The sequence below is a fragment of the Mixophyes fleayi genome, chromosome 4 (genome assembly GCF_038048845.1).
Source record: "Mixophyes fleayi isolate aMixFle1 chromosome 4, aMixFle1.hap1, whole genome shotgun sequence".
NCBI lineage: Eukaryota > Metazoa > Chordata > Amphibia > Anura > Limnodynastidae > Mixophyes > Mixophyes fleayi.
Window position 1 is genome coordinate 182836292 of NC_134405.1, and position 21795 is coordinate 182858086.

General features: G+C 38.0%; 1 protein-coding gene across 2 annotated transcripts in view; it reads left to right on the plus strand.

Moving 5' to 3' along the window:
* Nucleotides 1-21508, plus strand: part of AASS (aminoadipate-semialdehyde synthase) — a 53343-nt gene extending 31835 nt beyond the window's left edge. For both annotated transcript variants that reach the window (XM_075208946.1, XM_075208945.1), the window contains exons 7-24: nt 3168-3246; nt 3319-3446; nt 3593-3741; nt 5198-5320; nt 5416-5527; nt 5736-5795; nt 5922-5989; nt 7020-7141; nt 8011-8140; nt 8913-9023; nt 10303-10411; nt 12569-12709; nt 13177-13344; nt 13825-13920; nt 16029-16144; nt 16975-17063; nt 18776-18952; nt 19886-21508. In XM_075208946.1, the coding sequence (XP_075065047.1) occupies nt 3168-3246; nt 3319-3446; nt 3593-3741; nt 5198-5320; nt 5416-5527; nt 5736-5795; nt 5922-5989; nt 7020-7141; nt 8011-8140; nt 8913-9023; nt 10303-10411; nt 12569-12709; nt 13177-13344; nt 13825-13920; nt 16029-16144; nt 16975-17063; nt 18776-18952; nt 19886-20004 (2097 nt within the window). In that variant the 3' untranslated portion in view covers nt 20005-21508. The remainder of the gene's footprint in view (nt 1-3167; nt 3247-3318; nt 3447-3592; nt 3742-5197; nt 5321-5415; nt 5528-5735; nt 5796-5921; nt 5990-7019; nt 7142-8010; nt 8141-8912; nt 9024-10302; nt 10412-12568; nt 12710-13176; nt 13345-13824; nt 13921-16028; nt 16145-16974; nt 17064-18775; nt 18953-19885) is intronic.
* Nucleotides 21509-21795: the final 287 nt, after the last annotated feature.

Here is a 21795-nt window from a genome sequence, read left to right on the forward strand (position 1 = left end):
TTGTGGCTTGTCCGGATCCAGAAATGTTGAAGGACCTATTTTGAAAAAAAAATGGCTACATTTAGAAAATTACAGCCAGCCCCAGCGTTAAATCAATAGCACCCACGATTAATAATTAGGCCTTCCTCCAGCTCCAATATTACAATAATGTGCCCCTTCATCATCGCCATGCCTTATGATCACACTGTGCCCTCCATGCTGTTTTTGCCCCCTTCATCTGGCTCCCCTTCATCAGACTATACTATGCTGCTCCCCCCCTTTTTCAATCCCACTGTGCCATGCCTCCCCCCCCCCTTTGTAACCCCACTGTGTCATGCTGCCCACCATTTTTTAACCCCACTGTGCCATGCTGACCCCTGTTTATTAACCCCACTGTGCCATACTGCCCCGTTTTTTAACCCATCTGTGCCCCTCTCATTTTTTCACCCCCTCTGTCATTCTGCTTTCCCATTTTTTAACCCCTCTGTGCTCCCCCCTCAATTTTTAACCCCTCTGACATGCTGCTTTCCCATTTTTTAACCCATCTGTGCCCCTCTCATTTTTTAACCCCTCTGACATGCTGCTTTCCCGTTTTTTAACCCCTCTGTGCTCCCCCCTCAATTTTTAACCCCTCTGACATGCTGCTTTCCCATTTTTTAACCCCTCTGTGCCCCCACTCATTTTTTAACCCCTCTGACATGCTGCTTTCCCATTTTTTAACCCCTCTGTGCTCCCCCTCATTTTTTAACCCCTCTGACATGCTGCTTTCCCGTTTTTTAACCCCTCTGTGCTCCCCCCTCAATTTTTAACCCCTCTGACATGCTGCTTTCCCATTTTTTAACCCCTCTGTGCCCCCACTCATTTTTTAACCCCTCTGACATGCTGCTTTCCCATTTTTTAACCCCTCTGTGCTCCCCCTCATTTTTTAACCCCTCTGACATGCTGCTTTCCCGTTTTTTAACCCCTCTGTGCTCCCCCCTCAATTTTTAACCCCTCTGACATGCTGCTTTCCCATTTTTTAACCCCTCTGTGCCCCCACTCATTTTTTAACCCCTCTGACATGCTGCTTTCCCATTTTTTAACCCCTCTGTGCTCCCCCTCATTTTTTAACCCCTCTGACATGCTGCTTCCCCGTTTTTAACCCCTTTGACATGCTGCTTTCCCGTTTTTTAACCCCTCTGTGCTCCCCCTCAATTTTTAACCCCTCTGACATGCTGCTTTCCCATTTTTTAACCCCTCTGTGCCCCCACTCATTTTTTAACCCCTCTGACATGCTGCTTTCCCGTTTTTTAACCCCTCTGTGCTCCCCCTCATTTTTTAACCCCTCTGACATGCTGCTTCCCCGTTTTTAACCCCTTTGACATGCTGCTTTCCCGTTTTTTAACCCCTCTGTGCCCCCCCTTATTTTTTAACCCCTCTGTCATGCTGCCCCCCGTTTTTTAACCCCTTTGTGCCCCCTCATTTTTTAACCCCTCTGTCATGCTGCCCCCCCGTTTTTTAACCCTTGTGCTCCCCCTCATTTTTTTAACCCCTCTGTCATGCTGCCCCCCCCCCCCCCCCGTTTTTTAACCCCTCTGTGCCCCCCTCGTTTTCCTCCCTTCACTTACCTTTTCTCCTCTCTTGGTCTTCTCTGCTGCTCTGTGCTCCAGACTGACTGAATGCTGGGCATGACATGATGACATCACACCCAGCATTCAGACAGTCTGAATAGAGCACAGAGCAGCAGAGAGGAGGGATGCCGGCTCCGCGATCAGGTGAGTATGTTTTTTTTTTTTTTTTTAAACTAGCCTGCTCCCCCCACCAACGACCGAGCCCCCCCCACCCCCCCCCCCCCCCCCGCCAAAAAAAAAAAAAAAAAGGAAAGGAAAAAAAACGTTTGGAAAAAAAAAATTAAAAAATTAAAAAAAATCAGCAGCGCAAGGGCCCGGGCCGGGCCCCCTGACATGCCGGGCCCGGGTAATTAGTACCCGCTCCCCCCCCCTCTCGGCGGCCCTGGATGCAGAGGCTGGTTCATCTCAAGATGTGTCTGGCTCTGCACATGGGTGGAAATACGCTTGTGTTCGTGTTCTCTTGAGTATGCTACTCCAATTCTGCAGAAGCCCGACGATATCTAGTACATACTTACTGACTTTTTACTCTTTCCCTCTGTGAGATCCCTGGGGAGGTGGGGTGTGAAGATGGAGTGGAGGCAGGGCACAGTGAATCCCAACACAATGACTCGAATGCTCCCATCCTGCCCACTTCACTAGTCAATGGCATAATGCGGGTGAATTGCCTGGTCTACCCGGAATTCGGAAGTCTCACAGAAATTCCAGCAGGGTGGGCAGGAATTATATAGTGTGTTGATTGTGTGTTTGACCTTCATAAAAAGGCAGGATCGTAACATAGTGTACTCTTTTCTACAACGTATCAAAATCTAGATAAAATAATATCATGCTCAACAAATTTTAGTCTAATTTTTGTGCTGTAAGTTACATGAGACCAATCGTTTCATCTGTAACCAGTGCATCCCTAGGGTAGCTGCTACATTCACAAAGTGCATTGTGTAGTATTATTATATTATTATTATTATTATTATTATTATTATTATTATTATTATTATTATTAATAATAATTATTTTTATGACTTTTTATACTGAGAAATTATATTGGAAGCTTTTTTTTTTTTTTTTTTTTTTTTTCCTTGAGTATGTGACCCACACTTTTGGAAGATTTTTTTTAAAATAATGGATATGCAAAATTGACTTTGATTTATAAATAGGTATACACTTCTTAGCTTATTTACTGATTGGTGTTTGAGTTCAGATGGAAATGATCTAATATGTTTAAAGGAATCTTAAACAAACAGAAATAAAACTACAAAAAAAATATAATTTGTTGCCTATAAACGTGAACACTTATTTAAAATCCAGAAGACACCTATTTAGACTTTTCTAAGAAGATATTTAAATTCAATTTTGTGTAGTTGGATCGATGCGTCATAGACTATGTAAATAATCGCAAAAAAAAAAGTTGAATGAAGATTGTCCATGTAACTTATATTATATACTGTGCTTTTATTTTTAGCAAATTGCAATATAAATTGAGTATGTGCTATAAACAAACAAGTTGTTGGCTGCAACAATGTGGCCTTATTCAGTCATAATGTAATATAATGCAATATATTTTGTATTATTATTATTATTTAGGGAGCGCAAGAAATGTTTAATGAATTGCCCTCTGAGTTTGTTGAACCTCATGACCTGAGAGAAGCTTCTAAGACTGGAGGTAATGCCAATCTCTTTACAGTCTGTTAACATGTAATTGTTTGATATAGCTCATATTCTCATCTCCTACTAGATATCAGGAAAGTGTACGCAACTGTATTAAGTCGTCACCACCACCTTGTACGGAAAACTGATGGCGTATATGACCCATTAGAGTATGAAAAGAACCCTGAACTCTACACCTCCCGGTTTAATACAGATGTAAGAGTAACTTGCTTATTCTTTCACCATAACATGTTGAGGTGGCTGTGATGTGTTGCCCAGTCAATATCACATGATGATCTTTCTGACACTCTTCCATATTGTGGTTTGGTTTTTTTTATTTGTTTTTTTTTTCCCCCATAAAGATTGCGCCTTACACAACATGTTTGATTAATGGAATATACTGGGAAAGACACACCCCGCGTTTACTAAACAGACAAGATGCGCAGAGGCTGCTTGCTCCCGTAAAGTCATCTTCAGTTGCGACAGAGGGATGTCCACAACTACCGCACAAGTAGGCACTACTACTATAACATACTTTCAATGGTGTGAGGATTTGTTTTCTCTGTAGCTCACAAGTGCAATATTTTAATTGTTTGGGGGGTTGTTTTGTTTTGTTTGTTTTTTTAAGTTCAGATCTTAAAAATAAATTTTCAATGAATGTGAAATCTTAAAATATAGGGAACAATGTTTGTTGATGGGTTTTTCTGATTTGCTCTGTAACAGTTGGAATGGGGGGGGGGTGGGTGTTATGCAACATATGGAATACTCTTTACTGCAGTGTATATTATGTTTGTTAAAAATGTTCTAAACTTGATGTTGGAGCAAGTGAAGCCAGTAATTAACATTTCATTCAGGCCAATGGCTGTGTATTACTGAACAATATATAGTACATACCGTAATTGTGGTGTGTTCTTATCCATCACCCCTCTGCAGCAGGTTGCCATGCTTCTCTAACTAAGCAGGCAAAGTTTGCAGACTCGCTTTATGGAGCTTGGAATGTAGATTTATAGTCAAGGACATACACACACGTGTATATGTGTGTGCGTGTGTGTGTGTGTATATACAGCAGCCGCGGCGCTATCAAAGAGGCGTCTGCGGCGGTGCTGTATTGTATACAGCACCGCCGCGGACGCTTCTTTGACAGCGCCGCGGCTGCTGTATAGGACAGCGCTGCCGAAACGGAGCTGCTCTCGTGTTTTTGTTTTTTTGGGTTTTTTTTTTTCTTGGGTCAGGGGGGAGAATCCTGCGTGCGCCCCTGGTATGTGTATGTGTGTGTGTGTGTGTGTGTGTGTGTGTGTGTGTGTGTGTGTTTCCAAAATTAATTTATCTATAATATAGAATCTGAATGTTGAGCCCAAATCCTTCATCTTGAGGCTTAATTAAAAGGACAATATTTGTATCTTGACACTTAACAAATAGCAGTGTTACTTTCCCGCCCCAAAGACTGCTTCATGCAGCTGTTTTTCCCTCCCGGGACTTCTCTGCTTCTGTAATATAGAATTGGCAAAAGGTTTGGTTGTACCTCCCACTTGCTTCCTCTCTCCCACAACATCACAAAGCTCCTGTTTCAGGCTGTCTTGTGGGATGAAAAATGGAGCCCCGGTTAAAGAAAAAATCCCAGCTACATGGAGCTTGGGGCTCCAGTGTGAGAGAGAAGCAGGTGAGTAACCTTTTAAAGATTAGGCATTTATGCGGCCATAAGTAAAATGCATGGACAAGTTATATAAGAATATTGGCATCTAGTGTACATGCTGCCTACATACAGAGGATGCCACCACTTCTCAGCGTGAACCAGTATTTAACAATGCGAACTATCAATGTACTTGGCAATGGTGATATCACAGACCTACCTATTTTGTGGCCTGAACCAATATTGGAGAGCACAGCCTGTCAATTTGTCTAAACTTCATAGTTTGTGGTGACAGATATATTGATGCATTTATGTATATGGACTCTTATTTTTGAAGACTTTTAGCCATTGGTGACATATCTGCAGACACTGGAGGATCTATTGAGTTTATGACAGAATGTACAACAATTGATATGCCATTTTGCATGTATGATGCTGACCAGCATATCATTCATGACAGGTGAGCTATGGTCTATCTGATTCTATATAGTCTATAGAATGCATCTGTTCAGTAAATGTTTGAATAAAGGAACCAACTTCTGTTCTTTTCTGTAGTGTTGAGGGTAATGGTATCCTGATGTGCTCAATTGATAATTTGCCAGCGCAACTCCCAATTGAAGCTACGGAGTACTTTGGAGATCGGTTATTTCCTTACCTTGAGGAGATGGTAAGATGTATACAGGCATTTTGGCGCTTACTTGTTCTGTCATTTTATCTTATGTATTTATATAACCTTTTTATTGGTGGGTCCCCTTGTAAAGAACTTTGCTTCAGATTATCTAAGGCAACAAATTTTAAATACTATATGGAGTGGTGTTTCATCTATTTTTTATTTTTGTTTTTCTAACCCTGCCCCTCTCAACACCACCATACAGCTGCTGTCCGATGTTACAAAACCTTTCGATCAACAGAATTTTTCTCCAGTTGTCCGAGACGTAAGTTGTTTTTTGTTTTGATTTTTATTGTTGTTGTTGTTGTTTTGTTTCAGCAATCCATTTAATAAGTTATAAAGTTTTACTTTTTCAAATCTGTTCATGCTCTTTTTGTATATTTGTGTTCAGGCCGTGATTGCTAGCAACGGTACATTGACTCCGAAGTACAAATACATACAGAAGCTAAGAGAGAGCAGGTATAGTAAATCTACTTCTGTTACCCCTACGCATTTCTTTTTTTATTTGCATTTTCATTGTGTATAATGAGTTCCTAGTAAAATGTTTGGACTTATTTTCAAGTTACATTTTGCATAAGTTCTATAGTTTTTTCATTCAAACAGTATATGCAACTAATATGTGGAATTGGTATCTGCTGACTATGATATTCAGATGACACCATTCGTGTTACATATAGTACATAAATCTATTTATTTAAGCTTGCGTCTTAAACATATGTAGACACAAGCCCCAAAGTTTATCGCTTTGGAAGAATTGTGTTTAACAGCTCCAGGACCTGTGATATCGTGCTTCATGTAGTGCCATTACAGGAGGGGGCTGGGTGAGGGCAGAGGTGAGAAATATGTTCTTCCCATCACTTTATTTAGAGGAGTTTGACTGCTAACTAATTGCTCACATGAGTTAATAATCACATGTGGATTGGACCTATAAATATTGAAGTATAAATGGACAAAAGAAATAGGTGCTTATATATTTTTTTCTTTAAATCCACATATCAACAATATTTACATGTACCCCAAACAAGTCATGGGGCAGCAAGCTGAGGCTTGGTTGGCCACAAGGTAACGCAAGCTCCTGGAATATCAGTCTGGAAATAATTAGCTGTAGCTTGCAGATTGGTGTCCTTGTCTTTATTACAGTCGTACCATTTCTCATTGCACTAATCAGTATGACCGTTAGATTTGTATTAATACTATACATGATAACTGGAACACACGTTGCTTGTGCTTGATAAGACCATGGCAGCACACATTGCTATGCTGTTATCTATGAAAGGTAATATTGTGTGGAAATAACTCTGACTCTCTATATAAGTTCTTATACCTGCATATCTCCCATTGTCCTACAAAACCACATAAGCGTAGCAGGCACTCTTAGGATGAATCTGCATTAGCTACCATTCAAGTTTAGTATTCACTTTCCTTTGTAACAGTCTACATTATCTATAAAGCACAAAGAAGTAACAGTAAAAATTTGTTTAAATGGCAGAGAATACGCCCAGTCAATTGCAATGGGGACAAAGAAGCGAATTTTGGTGCTGGGATCTGGTTACATTTCTGGACCTGTCATAAACTACCTTACAAGAGATCCTAATGTTGAGATAACTGCAGGTAATATACATTCACGTTTTGAATATTCTATAAGATTATCATATTTCTTTTGGATATTATTTTTTTTCTGTTTTACATTGATTTGACACCTACTGCAAATATTAGTGCCATGGAAGGAAAGGAAGAGGCTTGAGCAATTAAACTGTTTTATTAAAGGCTAGATAAAATTTTGCAGATTGAATGAAATACACCTGCATTGCTAAGACATTTGCTGGGCAAGTAAATGGTGAGGGGCAGCCAGAAGGGAAATCACTAACATAGTTACATGTTCTGTTCTTATAGCCAGAATCAGATACTGATTACGTTAAACACCTAATTTCTAATGGGGGCACACTGTAATGGTAAGATGCAATGTGTCCATGAGAATTTAGTAGATTATCATTCTCATTATCACTCCTCAGGGTAAATGTATTAATCAGCGGATCCGGCAAATCGCTGATATTCAGAGATTGTGATGGCCACATTTAAAATGGCACTTTTATTGAATGCAAAACCCGGCGATTTTTGTCTTTTAATAAAATTGCCGTTTTGAATATGGCCACCGCAATAGTGGAATACCAGAGATTTGCCGGATCTGCTGCTTAATTCATTTACCCCCGTTTCTTCAGAACCTCCTCGGCATAAGTGAATCACAAAGCGCATAATGTGGTCATTCATTAAAATTGTTATTGATATCAGTGGAGTAAGTGTCAAAAACACCTTCCATCACTTCTGCTGGATTTTGGAACATCCATGGTTGATATCGCTAGTTTGGTGAAGACTTTTCTTGCTGCTTGTAGATTTTGTAGATAACTGGTTACATTATCAATTTGATTGTTAAATTGACTCTCCTGTAAGTAACCAATTGTTTTTTGTTTTTTTTCCTCTAGTCTCTGTGATAAAAGATCAAGTGGATCATTTAGCCAAGAAGTACAACAACACAACCCCAGTGGTGATGGATGTCTTTAAGAGTGAAGATAAACTCTCTTCTTTAGTGAAGAAACATGACCTCGTTGTTAGGTTACTAAGAACATTTTCAAATGTGTTTTTACTTTACCACTTATTATTTTTCAGTTTTAAGCAGGGTCCTTAGTATGGGATGAACTTTCATGGAAAACATGGCTCATCCATATCTTGTTTAAGAAAAACATTAAACCACAGCTTACACTCTAGTTACAGGTTAACCAACCTATCACTTTAGAAATTAAACAGAATTAAATGTCTACTTTTTATTGTTTACATGATTTGGTCTTTTTTTGTTATGGCATTTTCTATTTTATTTTATTACATATGCATTCTCTTGTGTTAAATGAATACAGAACTATAGGGAGTTCTGAAAATATCCAGTCTGTTATGTGAACAGTATTAGAGAGACTAAAGTTTCAAGTTATGGTAAGAGGGAATTTCTGTTACTATAGTGATGAAGACACACCATTACATATGGGCATTATTTATATTTACAACAAAAGAAGAAGTAATGTACTGTTAAGTCACTAAATACTATATTGAGCCATTCAGCTCACTTACAAATGTCAAGCGTATTAATTCAATATCCATTGATTACTACTACTTGTGGTCCAAAATTGAAGGGAGGTCAGACAATGCAAACACTGTTAAAATGTATATAATACATCTTTTAAAGCCACTAGATATACTTTCTGTTTTTAATTGTATAGTAACTATCCACGTTGAAAGTACAAAAAAACAGTCCTGACCAGACATACAGGTGTATAGTATATAGGGGGTTGAATGATGTGCTAATATTATGTCTTTTTGGTTTCCTGGTCTTCAGTCTGCTGCCTTACTCCGCACATCCTTTAGTGGCAAACAAATGCATCAAGAACAAGGTGAACATGGTGACTGCCAGTTATTTAACCCCTTCCATGAGAGAACTCGAAAAAAGGTATGAAGTGTCGCTGTTTTTAAAATAGTTCCTTTAAAAAAATTTTTTTAAAAAAAAAATAAATGTATATAATATAATGGACAGTTCTATTACCTCTCATTTGTTTGTTCTGCCATAGTAAGCTGCTATTTGCGGCTTTTGCTGTAATAAGTGTTAGTTTGGCAGTCACTCCTGCTATATATGAGGACTTTAATGTCCAGTGATTCCTTGGAATGGACTTCCTGTTAGAGCATTGGACAGTAAAGCAGCATACCCTGCACTTCCTACTAATCAGGGCAGAGCCTGGGAATGCACATTTTATTATTTGGCAAATAATACCAGTTAGATCTACTAAACTTTTGGGGGGTAAATTTATCAAGCGGAGGGTTTGAAAAAGTGGAGACGTTGCCTATAGCAACTGATCAGATTCTCACTGTAATTTTGTAGAATGTACTAAATAAATCCTACCTAGAATCTGATTGGTTGCTATAGGCAACATCTCCACTTTTTTAACCCCTCAGCTCGATAAATTTACCCCTCGGTCTCTGAAAGGAGAGTGTGTAAAGGTAGCTTTTAAGTGTTTGGGCAATTTTAGTGTAAGTATATTGCCTAATTAGACTACAGTATTTTGCAGTGTGTCCCCAGTAGACATAAGGCTTTTTTACTTAATCATGTATTTGATTCTGGCTATAAGAATTCAACATGTAACTAATATTAGTGATTTGTTTGCTGGCTGCCCCTCTCCAATTATTTGCCCATCTACTGTCTTAGCAATGCTTCTAGACTTTAATTTTAATAAGACAGTCTAATTGCTTTGTGTATTGTTTGCAAACTTCACAAAACACTATATATCATAATTTACACACACAGCCAAACTGGGGCCATAGGATAGCCTTATCCTAATCACACCAGGGAGTTATGGTCAGTCATACACATATAGTAGTCTTCAAGTTGAGTCATCTTGTGTTTTTATGTCTAGTGGCCATTTAAGCCAAACCACCACTGAATCAGCCAATCTATTTTGATCACTATAGAAATGGGCTGTGCTTCATCTCCTATCCTAATTTGGTTTTCTTGTAAAGTAAGAAATATGTATGTGCATCAAGTGATCTTGTGAAGCATGAATGTTCTTCATACAGAGAAATATTACATTTCATTGCAGCCTATCAAAGGACTGATGGTAATGTATAATTGCTTGTAAAGAGCTGCATTATAAATGTTGTCTTTTGGAACTGTTTATATGCCATTGGTTAATATTCAGCAGAAAACCGTAGTAATGGGGACTGATTGTGTATCGCAGTGCAGAAAGTGTCGGCATTACAATTGTCGGTGAAATGGGTTTGGATCCAGGTCTTGACCATATGTTGGCCATGGAGTGCTTTGATAAAGCTAAAGATGTGGAAGCTAAGGTGAGTATATACAAATATGTAACTCCCCCTTTGGAGTATTGTGCCAATCGCAACATATGAATAGGGTGGGACAGAATAGAATCATCTGTCTTCTGAGCATTAGAATTTCTATGACAATGGATGTCTTTCAATGTTTCAGAAAGACAAAACCAAAGGGTTTCAGGCTATACAATGGGAAAACAAAAAATCCTTAGAGGAATCAGTTTGACACTTCTGCTGCTTTCTGTTCCATAGTTCAGTAGCATACATATACTATATGGACAAAAGTATTTGGCCACATCTGTTAATTATTGAATTGAGGCATGTCAATCAGACCTGTTATCAGAGGTGTATAAAATCAAGCACCTAGTCACGCAATCTCCATTTGCAAACCTTTGTGATACAAAATAGTTGTTCTGAAGAGCTCAGTGACTTCCAAGTGTGGTACTGTAATAGGATGCCACCTTTGCAATAAGACTGTTAATGTAATTTCATCCCTGCTGGATATTCCACTGTAAGTGATATTATTAGAAAGTGGAAGCATTTAGAAACAGTAGCAACTCAAAGTGTAAAAGTCCTGCTGATTCCATAGCTGAAGTGTTCCAAACTTCCACTGGTATTAATGTAAGCACAAAAACTGTGCGGAAGGAACTTTTTGGAATGGGTTTCCATGGCGGAGCAGCTGCATGAAAGCCTCACCAAGACCAATGCTAAGCTTCTGATGGAATGGTGTAAAGCACAACGGCACTGCACTCTGGAGCAGTGGAAACGTGGTCTGTGGAGTGATGAATTACGCTTTTCTATTTGGCAGTCAGATGAGTGAGTCTGGTTTTGGCAGATGCTGGGAGAACGTTACCTGCCTGACTGCATTATGCCATGTTTGGTGGAGGAGGGATAATGGTATGGGACTGTCTTTCAGGGTTTGGCCCAGGCCCCTTATCTCCAGTGAAGGACAATCTTAATGCTCCAGCATACCAAGTCATTTTAGACAATGCTATGCTTCCAATTTTGTGGCAACAGTTTAGGTAAGGCCTTTACCTGTTCCAACATGACTGTGGTCCAGTGCACAAAGCAAGGACTAAAAAGACATGGTTTAATGAGTTCGGTGTGGAAGAACTTCACTGGCTCGCACAAAGCACTGGCCTCAACCCCATTCAACACCTTTGGAATGAACTGGAATGGAGATTGCAAGCCAGGCCTTCTCATCCTTCTCTGACCTCCTAAATGCTCTACAGAATGAATGGGCACAAGTTCCCAAAGAAACACTCCAACATTTTATGGAAAGCCTTCCAAGAAGAGTGGAAGCTGTTATCACTGTAAAAGGGGGACCAACTCCATATTAAAGTATATGTATTTGAATACAAAGTCATTACAGTCCCTGTTGGTGTAATGGTCAAGCGTCCAAATACTTTTTGTCCATATAGTGTAGTTCATGGTTATGTCTTGTAAATATGCTGTAATAATAACTATACTACAGTGATGAGAGCTCCATTTAGAGTTGTACGTCTGTTTTTTGTTTCATTATTTTTTTTGTTTTGTGTTGGGCTAGTCTCTAGTGGGCTGGTACAGTGTTGATGATGCCTTTCAACAGCACTGTTCAGCTGCTCTGATTGCTTATTGACCCCTCCAGCTGTATGTATGTATGTATGTATGTATGTATGTATGTATGTATGTATGTATGTAATTAAATTTGTATTTTACATTTGTGGCTTTGTTTTTTATTAATTGCATTTTCAATATATTAATAAAATTAAATCATAGCAGGTCTGCATAAAATATAACAAGTGAATGTGCTTCTCACTACATGGACAAGTTGCAGATGTTGGCAAGAACTTTGTACGCTGTTGATCCTACATTAAAGGATGGCACCCCTTTATTTGAACACATGGGCCTGTGCCAAGTTTCCAAACCGAACACGTCCTACAACTTGTCCAAGGAGTGAAGGTAACCTGCCATAGTCCTGGAAGCTATATTATCATACTAGGGAGGTGACTGTGCTTTCAGGCTATTTTGAAAAGCAAGCAATGGGTGGTGGGGCATATGTGCTTAATCTGATGTACTATCAGTTTAGCCCAATGTCAGAAAACACCTCTTTTCCCAACCTGGGAAGAATAGAATATTTTGACACAAGAACTGATTTTGCCCTTGTTTTCTAACCACATTATTTCTATCCTGAAGGTGGAATCCTACATTTCTTTTTGTGGAGGCCTTCCAGCCCCTGAGTATTCTGACAATCCACTGAGGTATAAGTTCAGCTGGAGCCCCCTGGGCGTTCTCTTGAATACAGTACAACCTGCCACATATTTAAAGAATGGAGAGGTTAGTAGAATAATTATTTAACAATGTTATGGAATAATAATTGAAAGAATGAAGATCTTCATCGAAGTTCACACGTACCCCTTACCTCAACCATTCATGTAGTTCATAATATGACAGGTAACTGTAATATACATTTTAAAGTGGTGCCTCCCAAGAAATCAATTACTTTACATAATTACTGGAGAAAGGAGCAGATGCTGATTGGAGGCTTGCCTGTCTTGAGTATAACAAGTGCTAGTATCGCACTCTCCTCATTGTTTAGTAAAATCTGAGGAGTATTAAGAGTGCATTCTGGAGGCTAACAAAACATAAATTATAAGCAAGTGTACATTCTAATAATAACTATCAATAAAAGTGGCATACTGGGTACTTTGTGCTTCATGCTGGCAATGGGAATGACCTCTATGCTACAACTCCTTCGTTAATCAGTGTTTGATATTGCATTTCATGTCCCCTTCTTTTCTTAGATTGTTAACATTGCAGCTGGTGGTTCTTTGCTTGAGTCTGTTACGGTCATGGACTGCTTCCCTGGACTAAATTTAGAAGGCTTCCCAAACAGGGATAGTACAAAATATGCTGAACCCTATGGAATCCAGTCAGCCCATACCTTAATGAGAGGAACTCTGAGATACAAGGTATATTTCAGCTGTTAAGTTCACTTCCACTTAAGTGTTTATAAGATAGAACAAACATACAGCATACACAATAAAAGGCGTTGATCCCTATGATAATGCACAATAGCTGTCAACATTACCCATTCTGAAAACAGGACACCTACTAAATTGATTATGCAAGACATGTTTAAAAATACTTATGTGAAAGGACCATCTGATCTTAGTAACTGTGTTTGTTTGTGCGTTTTTTATTTTTTACCAATTAAAACTTTAGATAACATGTAACATTATCCTCTGTTGGTTTATACAGATGAAGCTGGGGGTCACTGTATTTCTCTGGCATATTCTCATACTGGCTTTCACTGTTGGGAGGTGGACAGCACCATTAATATGCCCATTTGTCTGTTTAATCTTTTTTTCTGCTTTATCGTAATCTTCATAAGCAATACATCCCTACATTTCATTCTAAACATGAATGTTATTAATGCTTTTTATTTACAGGGATTTGCTAAAGCAATGAGTGGATTTGTGAAATTAGGACTGATCAATGCAGATCCTTGTCCACTACTTGCAATCGATGCTCCAGTAATAACATGGGTAAGAAGGCAGTCCTTTTCTGTGATGGGACACAACATGTTTATCATCTATGAATGCATACAGACTGCTGTTTTGTTACGTATATTTGTATTTTGTATTATATTGTGAGGTTTCCTATGTGGCTATTTCTGTTTTGTCCATAAGAATAGTCTCGATCACACCCTAAAATTAAGGAAGAATGGTTCAGAACAATTTTTAAAACGTCTTCAGGAAATCTTCACAATTCACATACAATGTAGCCTGCTAGTAATTATTTATAATCTCATTTTTATTTGATTAGTATTGGGGTTCACATACATTTATGAATGCAAACTTGATACATTCAAAAGGGTTCCTGGATTTGAATATCAGACGACCTAAAGGGAGCAACATAATCGTAAAAGATGAGCAGGGAAAACAAGAGACTACACCTTCTATGGCCTTTTGCTATGACTGGTCAGACTTGTTTTACAGCCAGTGCAACACAATGATAAGAAGTACATAAGCTCACAACATCACATGTCACAAAACTGTATACAAACATAAAGTTCATACAGAGCTTCAAATATATGTGTTCCTTAAGTACTATAACATCTGTCTCCTAGCCATAAAATTGTATTTTATTCTGAACCACTATAAAATGAAGCCGATAAAAGAAATGGATATGTATTCAATACATAAACATATTATTCAGTTCATCGTATAATGTCAACTTCCCCCAATCCTAGTCTGGTATTACATTGTCCACAGTCGGTCCCAATTGCATACCGGTATGTATCCGTCGTGGAGCTGATTCTGAATATTTTACCTGTTCTTTGCTTTGCATTTCTTTACTGCGACAAGCTTAAGCAGTGGATGCTTTTGTATATCATAGAAGCCACTACCTGGGCTTTCTAAATATATCCCTTTGACAGCTGACCAGTAAGTTCACAATGTACAGCATGTCTCTTCTATAGCAGATACTACTTCAATTGGATTTTCACATCTCTCCCATGTGTCCTTATAAAGAGAGAATGAAAACTCCCCTCTGTAATGATCAAGTCTTATTTTGTGAAATTGTTTGTTTATATTTAAACTGCTGATGCATTACTTTTTATGGCATGTGTGCTATCTAACAAACTATATGATATACTTGAGGAAATTTGCACAATTTGGCCATATCACAGTTTTCACCCTTTCATAAATCGTCCCTAAATTTGGCACAAGTATTATTAGGCTCAATATGAAAAAATTGGTCCTGCATACTTTGCTTCTATTTTATGGGTACGGTGACTTAGTGGTTAGCACTTCTGCCTCTCAGCACTGGGGTTATGAGTTCAGTTCCCAACCATGGCCTTATTTGTGTGAAGTTTGTATGTTCTCCCTGTGTTTGCGTTTCCTCTGGGTGCTCCAGTTTCCTCCCACAATCCATAAAACACACTTGTAGGTTAATTGGCTGCTATCAAAATTGACCCTAGTTTGTCTCTTTCTGTCTCTGTCTCTGTGTGTTAGTGAATTTAGACTGTAAGCTCCAATGGGACAGGGACTGATGGGAATGAATTCTCTGTACAGCGCTGCGGAATCAGTGGCACTATATAAATAAATGATGATGATAGGTATACTTGGGTGAGTCAGCAGATGGGAACTGCAAAAAACTACTAGATTTTTACAGTCAAGTGTTGACTAGGAATAGGGCTTCTGACATGTGTTTAAGTCAGTATATTGTGTAATGCTGCCCACATTTGGATCACTATCCACTTTGACCACACACTCTGTTCGAGATCTGGATCAATCAGCCTGATCACATGTAAGATGACCTCTCTTGACCTGTTTAGCTGTATTTTACTAACATGCCTTGATATGATTGTATTTTCTGTCTGACTAATATCAGATATTTGGAACCACAAAAGCTGCTATATCTGACTAGATGCCCAATACTGCTGCGGATATTGCAGCGTCTGTAGCCAGAATTAGTAATTTCACAATGTGTCGATGTTATCTGTGGTGATTTTAAGCTACTATAGCGGTCTGTCACTGGGGGTCTTGTTTTCTCTTATTCAGTCACTTATGTAGGTTTTATAATAACTTTGTCAACCTCTTCTCTGAGGAAAATAACCTTTAACCTGTGTTTACCCAACTTTAATATATAGAGAGAGCTCTTGTGTCATCTGCTGAAGGTTCCAGCCTCAACCAGCCCTGACCACATCAAAGAAGTGGTATACAACACCATAGGGAAGGATGACAGCAATATGCAAACTGTCCAGTGGTAAGTACAGTCTCAGTGCAAATCTACTGTTCCCTATCCAGGCAGACTACTTACTACCTACAAGAGAGAAATTGTACACCTCATGTAGTGCAATTACAGCAAATAACCCCTGCAGTTTATGTGCTCATTATAGAAAAACTATATTTAGGCCAGTCACTCTCCACTATAAAGAGAAGCACAGGATTCATCTCATAGGACTAGAGACATTTCTGTTGCATTAACTGCTCTCCATATTTGAATAATGTTACTTGTGTTTGTTTTCTTTGTACATTATGATATGACTTTATAATGACACACGAAGATTGTCAAATCCTTCTTAAAATGCCTTTATATTTTATGACTGATGTAAAAAAATATATATATTCAAATCATATGTATACTGTATATTTACCATGCAATATTTATCCTGAAATTCTTTATGTAAAGAAATAATTATCATAAATATATTTATAGTTATTTGGTAAAACAGCATTACATATTGGCAGATGTTACGGTACAGTAAACAGTAATGCAACTGTTGGCAGTGAAATGAATGTAGGGTATAACTAATATGCAAGTTCATGTGTATCAGACCCTTCTATAAATGTGGGTTTGATAAAGGCAGGGATAAAATATACTTAATTAAACTGATTTTCAACAAGACTACAGTGCAAACCATGCTAAGCCTGAACAAGCAGATGGATAGATATTATTATTATTATTATTATTATTATTATTATTATTATTATTATTATTATTATGTAAACATTTGCTTTAATTGAATATGCACAACTATTTGCTATTACATTTTAACTGCAGAGTTGATTATAGGCAATTCTTTGCCCGAACAGGTTTGGCCTCCTGAATGAAGAACCGGTGCCTGTAGCAGAGTCTATTGTTGGTGCTCTTGCTAAACATTTGGAAATGATGCTCTCCTTTGGTAAGAATGATCTATTCCTTTTACTGTATTCTGTGCATTCTAAAATGTAAAGGGGAAATACTAGTTCTAATAACATCCATGGGTGGTGACTCAACCATGGTTCTCTCAAAACCACAGGGTTTTTTCTTTTTTAGTCCTATATACAAGTTTAATATCTTGCAGCTGCTGATAAGGTTGCTCCATGATTAACATGTGCAGCCTGGGGGGGTAAATGTATCAGGCTGCGATTTTATTCCTTTTCTTTTTTCAGCAATTTCAAATTGCAGTAAATGGCGAGAGATAACTGTCGCTTTTATGTGCAAAACCGCCATATGTATTAACCTGCAATTTTGACTTTCCATAATCCAATCTCTAACGATTTTGTGTCGGTTTTTAAAACACCTATCCCTCCCATATTCGTTACAGGAGTTTCCGCCCATCATGTGTAGGCGTTGAATTTGCTCTTTATAGGAGACCTATTTCAAAGATAAGTGTTTGTCAAAATAAGATGCATCTAAAGCGCCAGGGTTCCTTAATGTGCATCTAACGCCTATTACTATACTATAATGTATTTTCCCCTGTATGCCCCTTATCTGCCCCTTGAAGTGCAAGAGGCTGCAGGTGTTACATACAGGCATCTTAAAATAATAGTGCAATTTGGGCATATGGGCAGCGCAACACATTATCCAAAATTCCAACATTCTAAAGCATTTGCATCCAACTCTAAATTAAACAAATGCAAATAGGTAGATGCATACAGATGTTGCACAGAAATGCCATCCACCAATGCCTGCTTTTGTCGGAGGATGATAATGCAGATGGCTGAGTAGCACAAGCACTTTACTCTCCAGCAGCTGCAATAGTTATTCTGCTATCTTAAGTATCAACTGTTCTCTTCTTCTTTTTTTTTTTTTTTCTGTAAAAATTTGGTCAAGTCCATCTTTACCTTTTTGTTCTATTTATTTCATTGCAATTTAATTTTTTTTTGTCGTGATCCACTCAATGTACATTAATATGTAATATGTTGGTGCTTTATAACTACAATATAATAATAATAATAATAAGTTCGCACATACTAGAGACTGATTTAAAAAAAAAAAAATACAGAAATTTAATTTATGCGGAAAATAATTTGTCCCCGGTAAGCTAATTTATAAACATTTTGTCCCTCTAAAACATAAATCATGATTAACTTAAACTTGCATTGTGCCTCCTGTTATATTAACATTTTCCTAGCAGTCTAATAGTGATGTGTTTGGTAATCTCGCCTATAGAAAACAGCGTGTTGATTCTGACTGCTTTCAATTCAAACTCAGGCGAGTTTGCAAAATCACAGCTTCATACATTTAGCGATTTGTACATCTAGAGTGGCAAAATGTTAGCAACTGTGATTTGTAGTGATTTTGAGAATGGTGGTTTTGAAAGAAACCCTTTTCTGGCGATTTTTACATCAAATCGCTGTTTAAAACTCGCCGGAAAAAAAACCCCACTGAAAATGCAAAATTGCAGCTTGATACATTTACCCCCAGGAGTTTCCTTCGATAAGTATTCAAGTAAGTGTTTGAGTACTGCAAATAGTGGTAGGCAGCACCCTGATTTAACCCCTCAGGGTAGCGATAAAGCACAGTTCTGTAAAAAGATTTTCACATAACATCCTTGTTATTACTTCTTGATGCTTCTTTAACAGTTGACCTTACAAACTTATAAATTCCACTGTCTGTACTGTCTTGCAGTTCCTGGAGAGCGAGACATGATTGTTATGAGAAATGACATTGGCATCAGGCATCCTTCTGGACATCTGGAAAGCAAAAATATAAGTTTGGTCGTGTATGGTGACGTGAATGGCTACTCTGCTATGTCGAAAACTGTGGGCTATCCAACAGCTATTGCTGCAAAGATGGTTCTGGATGGTGGGTAGCCCTTTTTGTCCAAATTTAATCTCCAACTACATTTTACTACCATTAAAAGCTAACCATTCTATACGTTTCGTATATTCAATGGCCAGATTTCTAACACTGCCCTCAGATCCGTGCTGTAAAATGCTCCCTAAATTCAAATCCATGCTATTGTACACATGCCATATGCATTTATCTGATTTTTTTTAAAATTAGATTTATATCTCTTTGCAGTAAGCATTATATACAAGTTGACCACAAAGAATACAGATGTAAACCAGCAAAACTTATTTGTTTAGTTTTATTGCTAAAATATTTGTTGAGCAATGAATTGTAGCAATCTTCTCCATTCTTTCTTCTCATTGTCTTCTGCCCATTCCCATGTATCTTTTTATTTGTGATTTGTGATAATTGACAAGGCACCCTAAGCTGCTGAGGGCACACTTATAGTTATGCTGAACTAGGACAGTCTTACAGAATGCGGTGACTGTCTGTGTGTGGGCGATGGAGTGCTTACATACTATTATTCATGTTGCTGTTGTTCTCGCAGAGCAACACTAAACCTTCTAAAGGTTCTGCTGTTCTTTGTTTTATTCCACATTTTCTTTTATTGTCTTGCCAACCCTTGAAGTTAATCCAACTCTAAATGTGTCCTCAACGCTATGTCATCCAGTATCTCATGTTGTTTTTCAGACTGGTTGATAATCTATAACACATTCGGGGGAGTTCACTTGACCGCGTTGTTTGTGAGATTTTGGATTTTCACAGAGCTAGGAGCAAAAATCGGCGTTGAAATTACCGTAGTAACGGTAATAGCGCGCAAGCCGCACGAACAATGCGGTCATTTGAATCCCTTCCCCCATAGTGACAGTTAATCCATAATGATCTTAGCTGTATACCTGAACATTTAAAAAACCGGATTGTGACTTCTTCATTTTCCTTTTTCAGGTGAAATTGACAGGAAAGGTTTGGTCATTCCTTTGACTAAGAATATCTACAGACCAATCTTAGAAAGGGTTAAAGAAGAAGGAATTTTCTATAATTCAAAAAGTACATTTTCACTGTAATTGCTGTTAAGACTCTGCTTTATGTACCGAATTGCATTGAATACGTATATTGAAGATGTTTCATCACATTATACAAATAGAGTGAATGTTATACTGTTTACTGTAGTGAATGCTACAGTCGGCAATGCTAAGTACAAAGAAAATCTACGGAATACAGCAAATATCACCTTTGTGGATGCAACATGAACTCGAAAATTACATTACAATTACCTTGCTGTCCACTGAAATACCAAATATGACAGCGATATTTTCTAAAGCAAATGTAAAAGACACTGTTTAGTCTGATTCTGATGCTCTACTATGAAATAAAGTGCATTGGAGCCTCTTCTTCTGCTAATCCATCCATCACAAAACACACACAGCTGTGTCTGCGATTTCATAAGTTGCTGAGCATAAAGACTTAAATTACTTCAGGTTTATTATCTAGCATTAGTAATAATATAAATGCTGTAATATGAAGTCCAATTGTTTTACTTTTAGACTTATTTTCTAGCATGGCACTGCAGCATGGTTGTGGAATTGCCACCATTTAATTTGATTTTTGCAGTCTCCAATATACCAACAACTTGATAAATAAGAGCAAATGTCTATTTCATGGGCTTTCCTCTTTACATGACAACAAAAATGGTGCTGAATCACCCAAGATGGAGATCCGTTTCCACAACCCCATAATAGACGAATCTGGGAGCAGGTTTAATCAGAACTTGCCTATTTTGAAACTTGAATGATATGGCACTTCCGATAGTTCTGTTGCCAGTGTAATTTTGCAGTACCCAATACAAGTTGCTAACACCTCCTACCCTGCTTTGGGAACTGGCAAGTTCCTCTTTTGAACACCCCTTCAGTTTCCCTTCCTATTGCCAATGTCTCTGTACTTTCTGAAAGGTTATATTCTTGATGCAGTGTAACACACTTAACACATCAGAATATTACTCCCTGATGGGGGTTATTGACTGCTATACTAGACAATGAAGTCTAACAGGACTACAGACCCTAAGTGAAGCAATATCACTTGTGTCAATAGACTTTAAGGTATAGCATAGTATCAGTGATCTTAATGCATGTAGTGAAATCCTTTATCCAAATCCCATGTGTGTTTCATGAGCAACAAACTGGAATGGAACATATATGGGTACCTGTGTGAAAATGGGAGCATATTCACATTAGACTTGTACAAAAAAAAAACAGAGTGGAAAATCGGTTTGGCCTATAGTTTCAGGCATAAAGCATCTAAAAAAACGTCTGTGCTCACTTAAATTGAGACCTGTAGAACTATAGTTTATCCAGCAATATTTTTGTGTTTTGAAAGTAATTTGCGTTCTTGGTGTTTAATGGTAGTACTTTTTTTTTTGTAGAAATGCACGGTCTGCGTTGGACTTGCCAAATGTAGCTGGGTGCAATGTGTTACAGTATACGTTTCTAATTTCAAATGAAAACTGTTTTTATATTAAGAAATTTTCTGCATAGAAAATAAAAAAAAATTATATTATTTTTGCTATTTAAATATTTTTGAAAAATCATAATGTTTGTATGGAATAAGTGAATTAGTGGGAAATAAAATCTGGAAGGGAAAATTGTGTTTTGGTTAATTTTAACACATTTTGGACATCTTGTTTGCAGCTTTACTGTAAGAAATGTTTTGGTTGAATAACTTGTAATCTTCCTTAATGCAAGGCTGCAGGTTTTTTTTTTTGCATAAATTACCCAATAGAAGTCAGCCAGCAGGTCATGACCTCAGCAAGGAGCCTATCGCAGATCCTGCTGCCACTCTGAATAGGAGAAAAGTCTTGT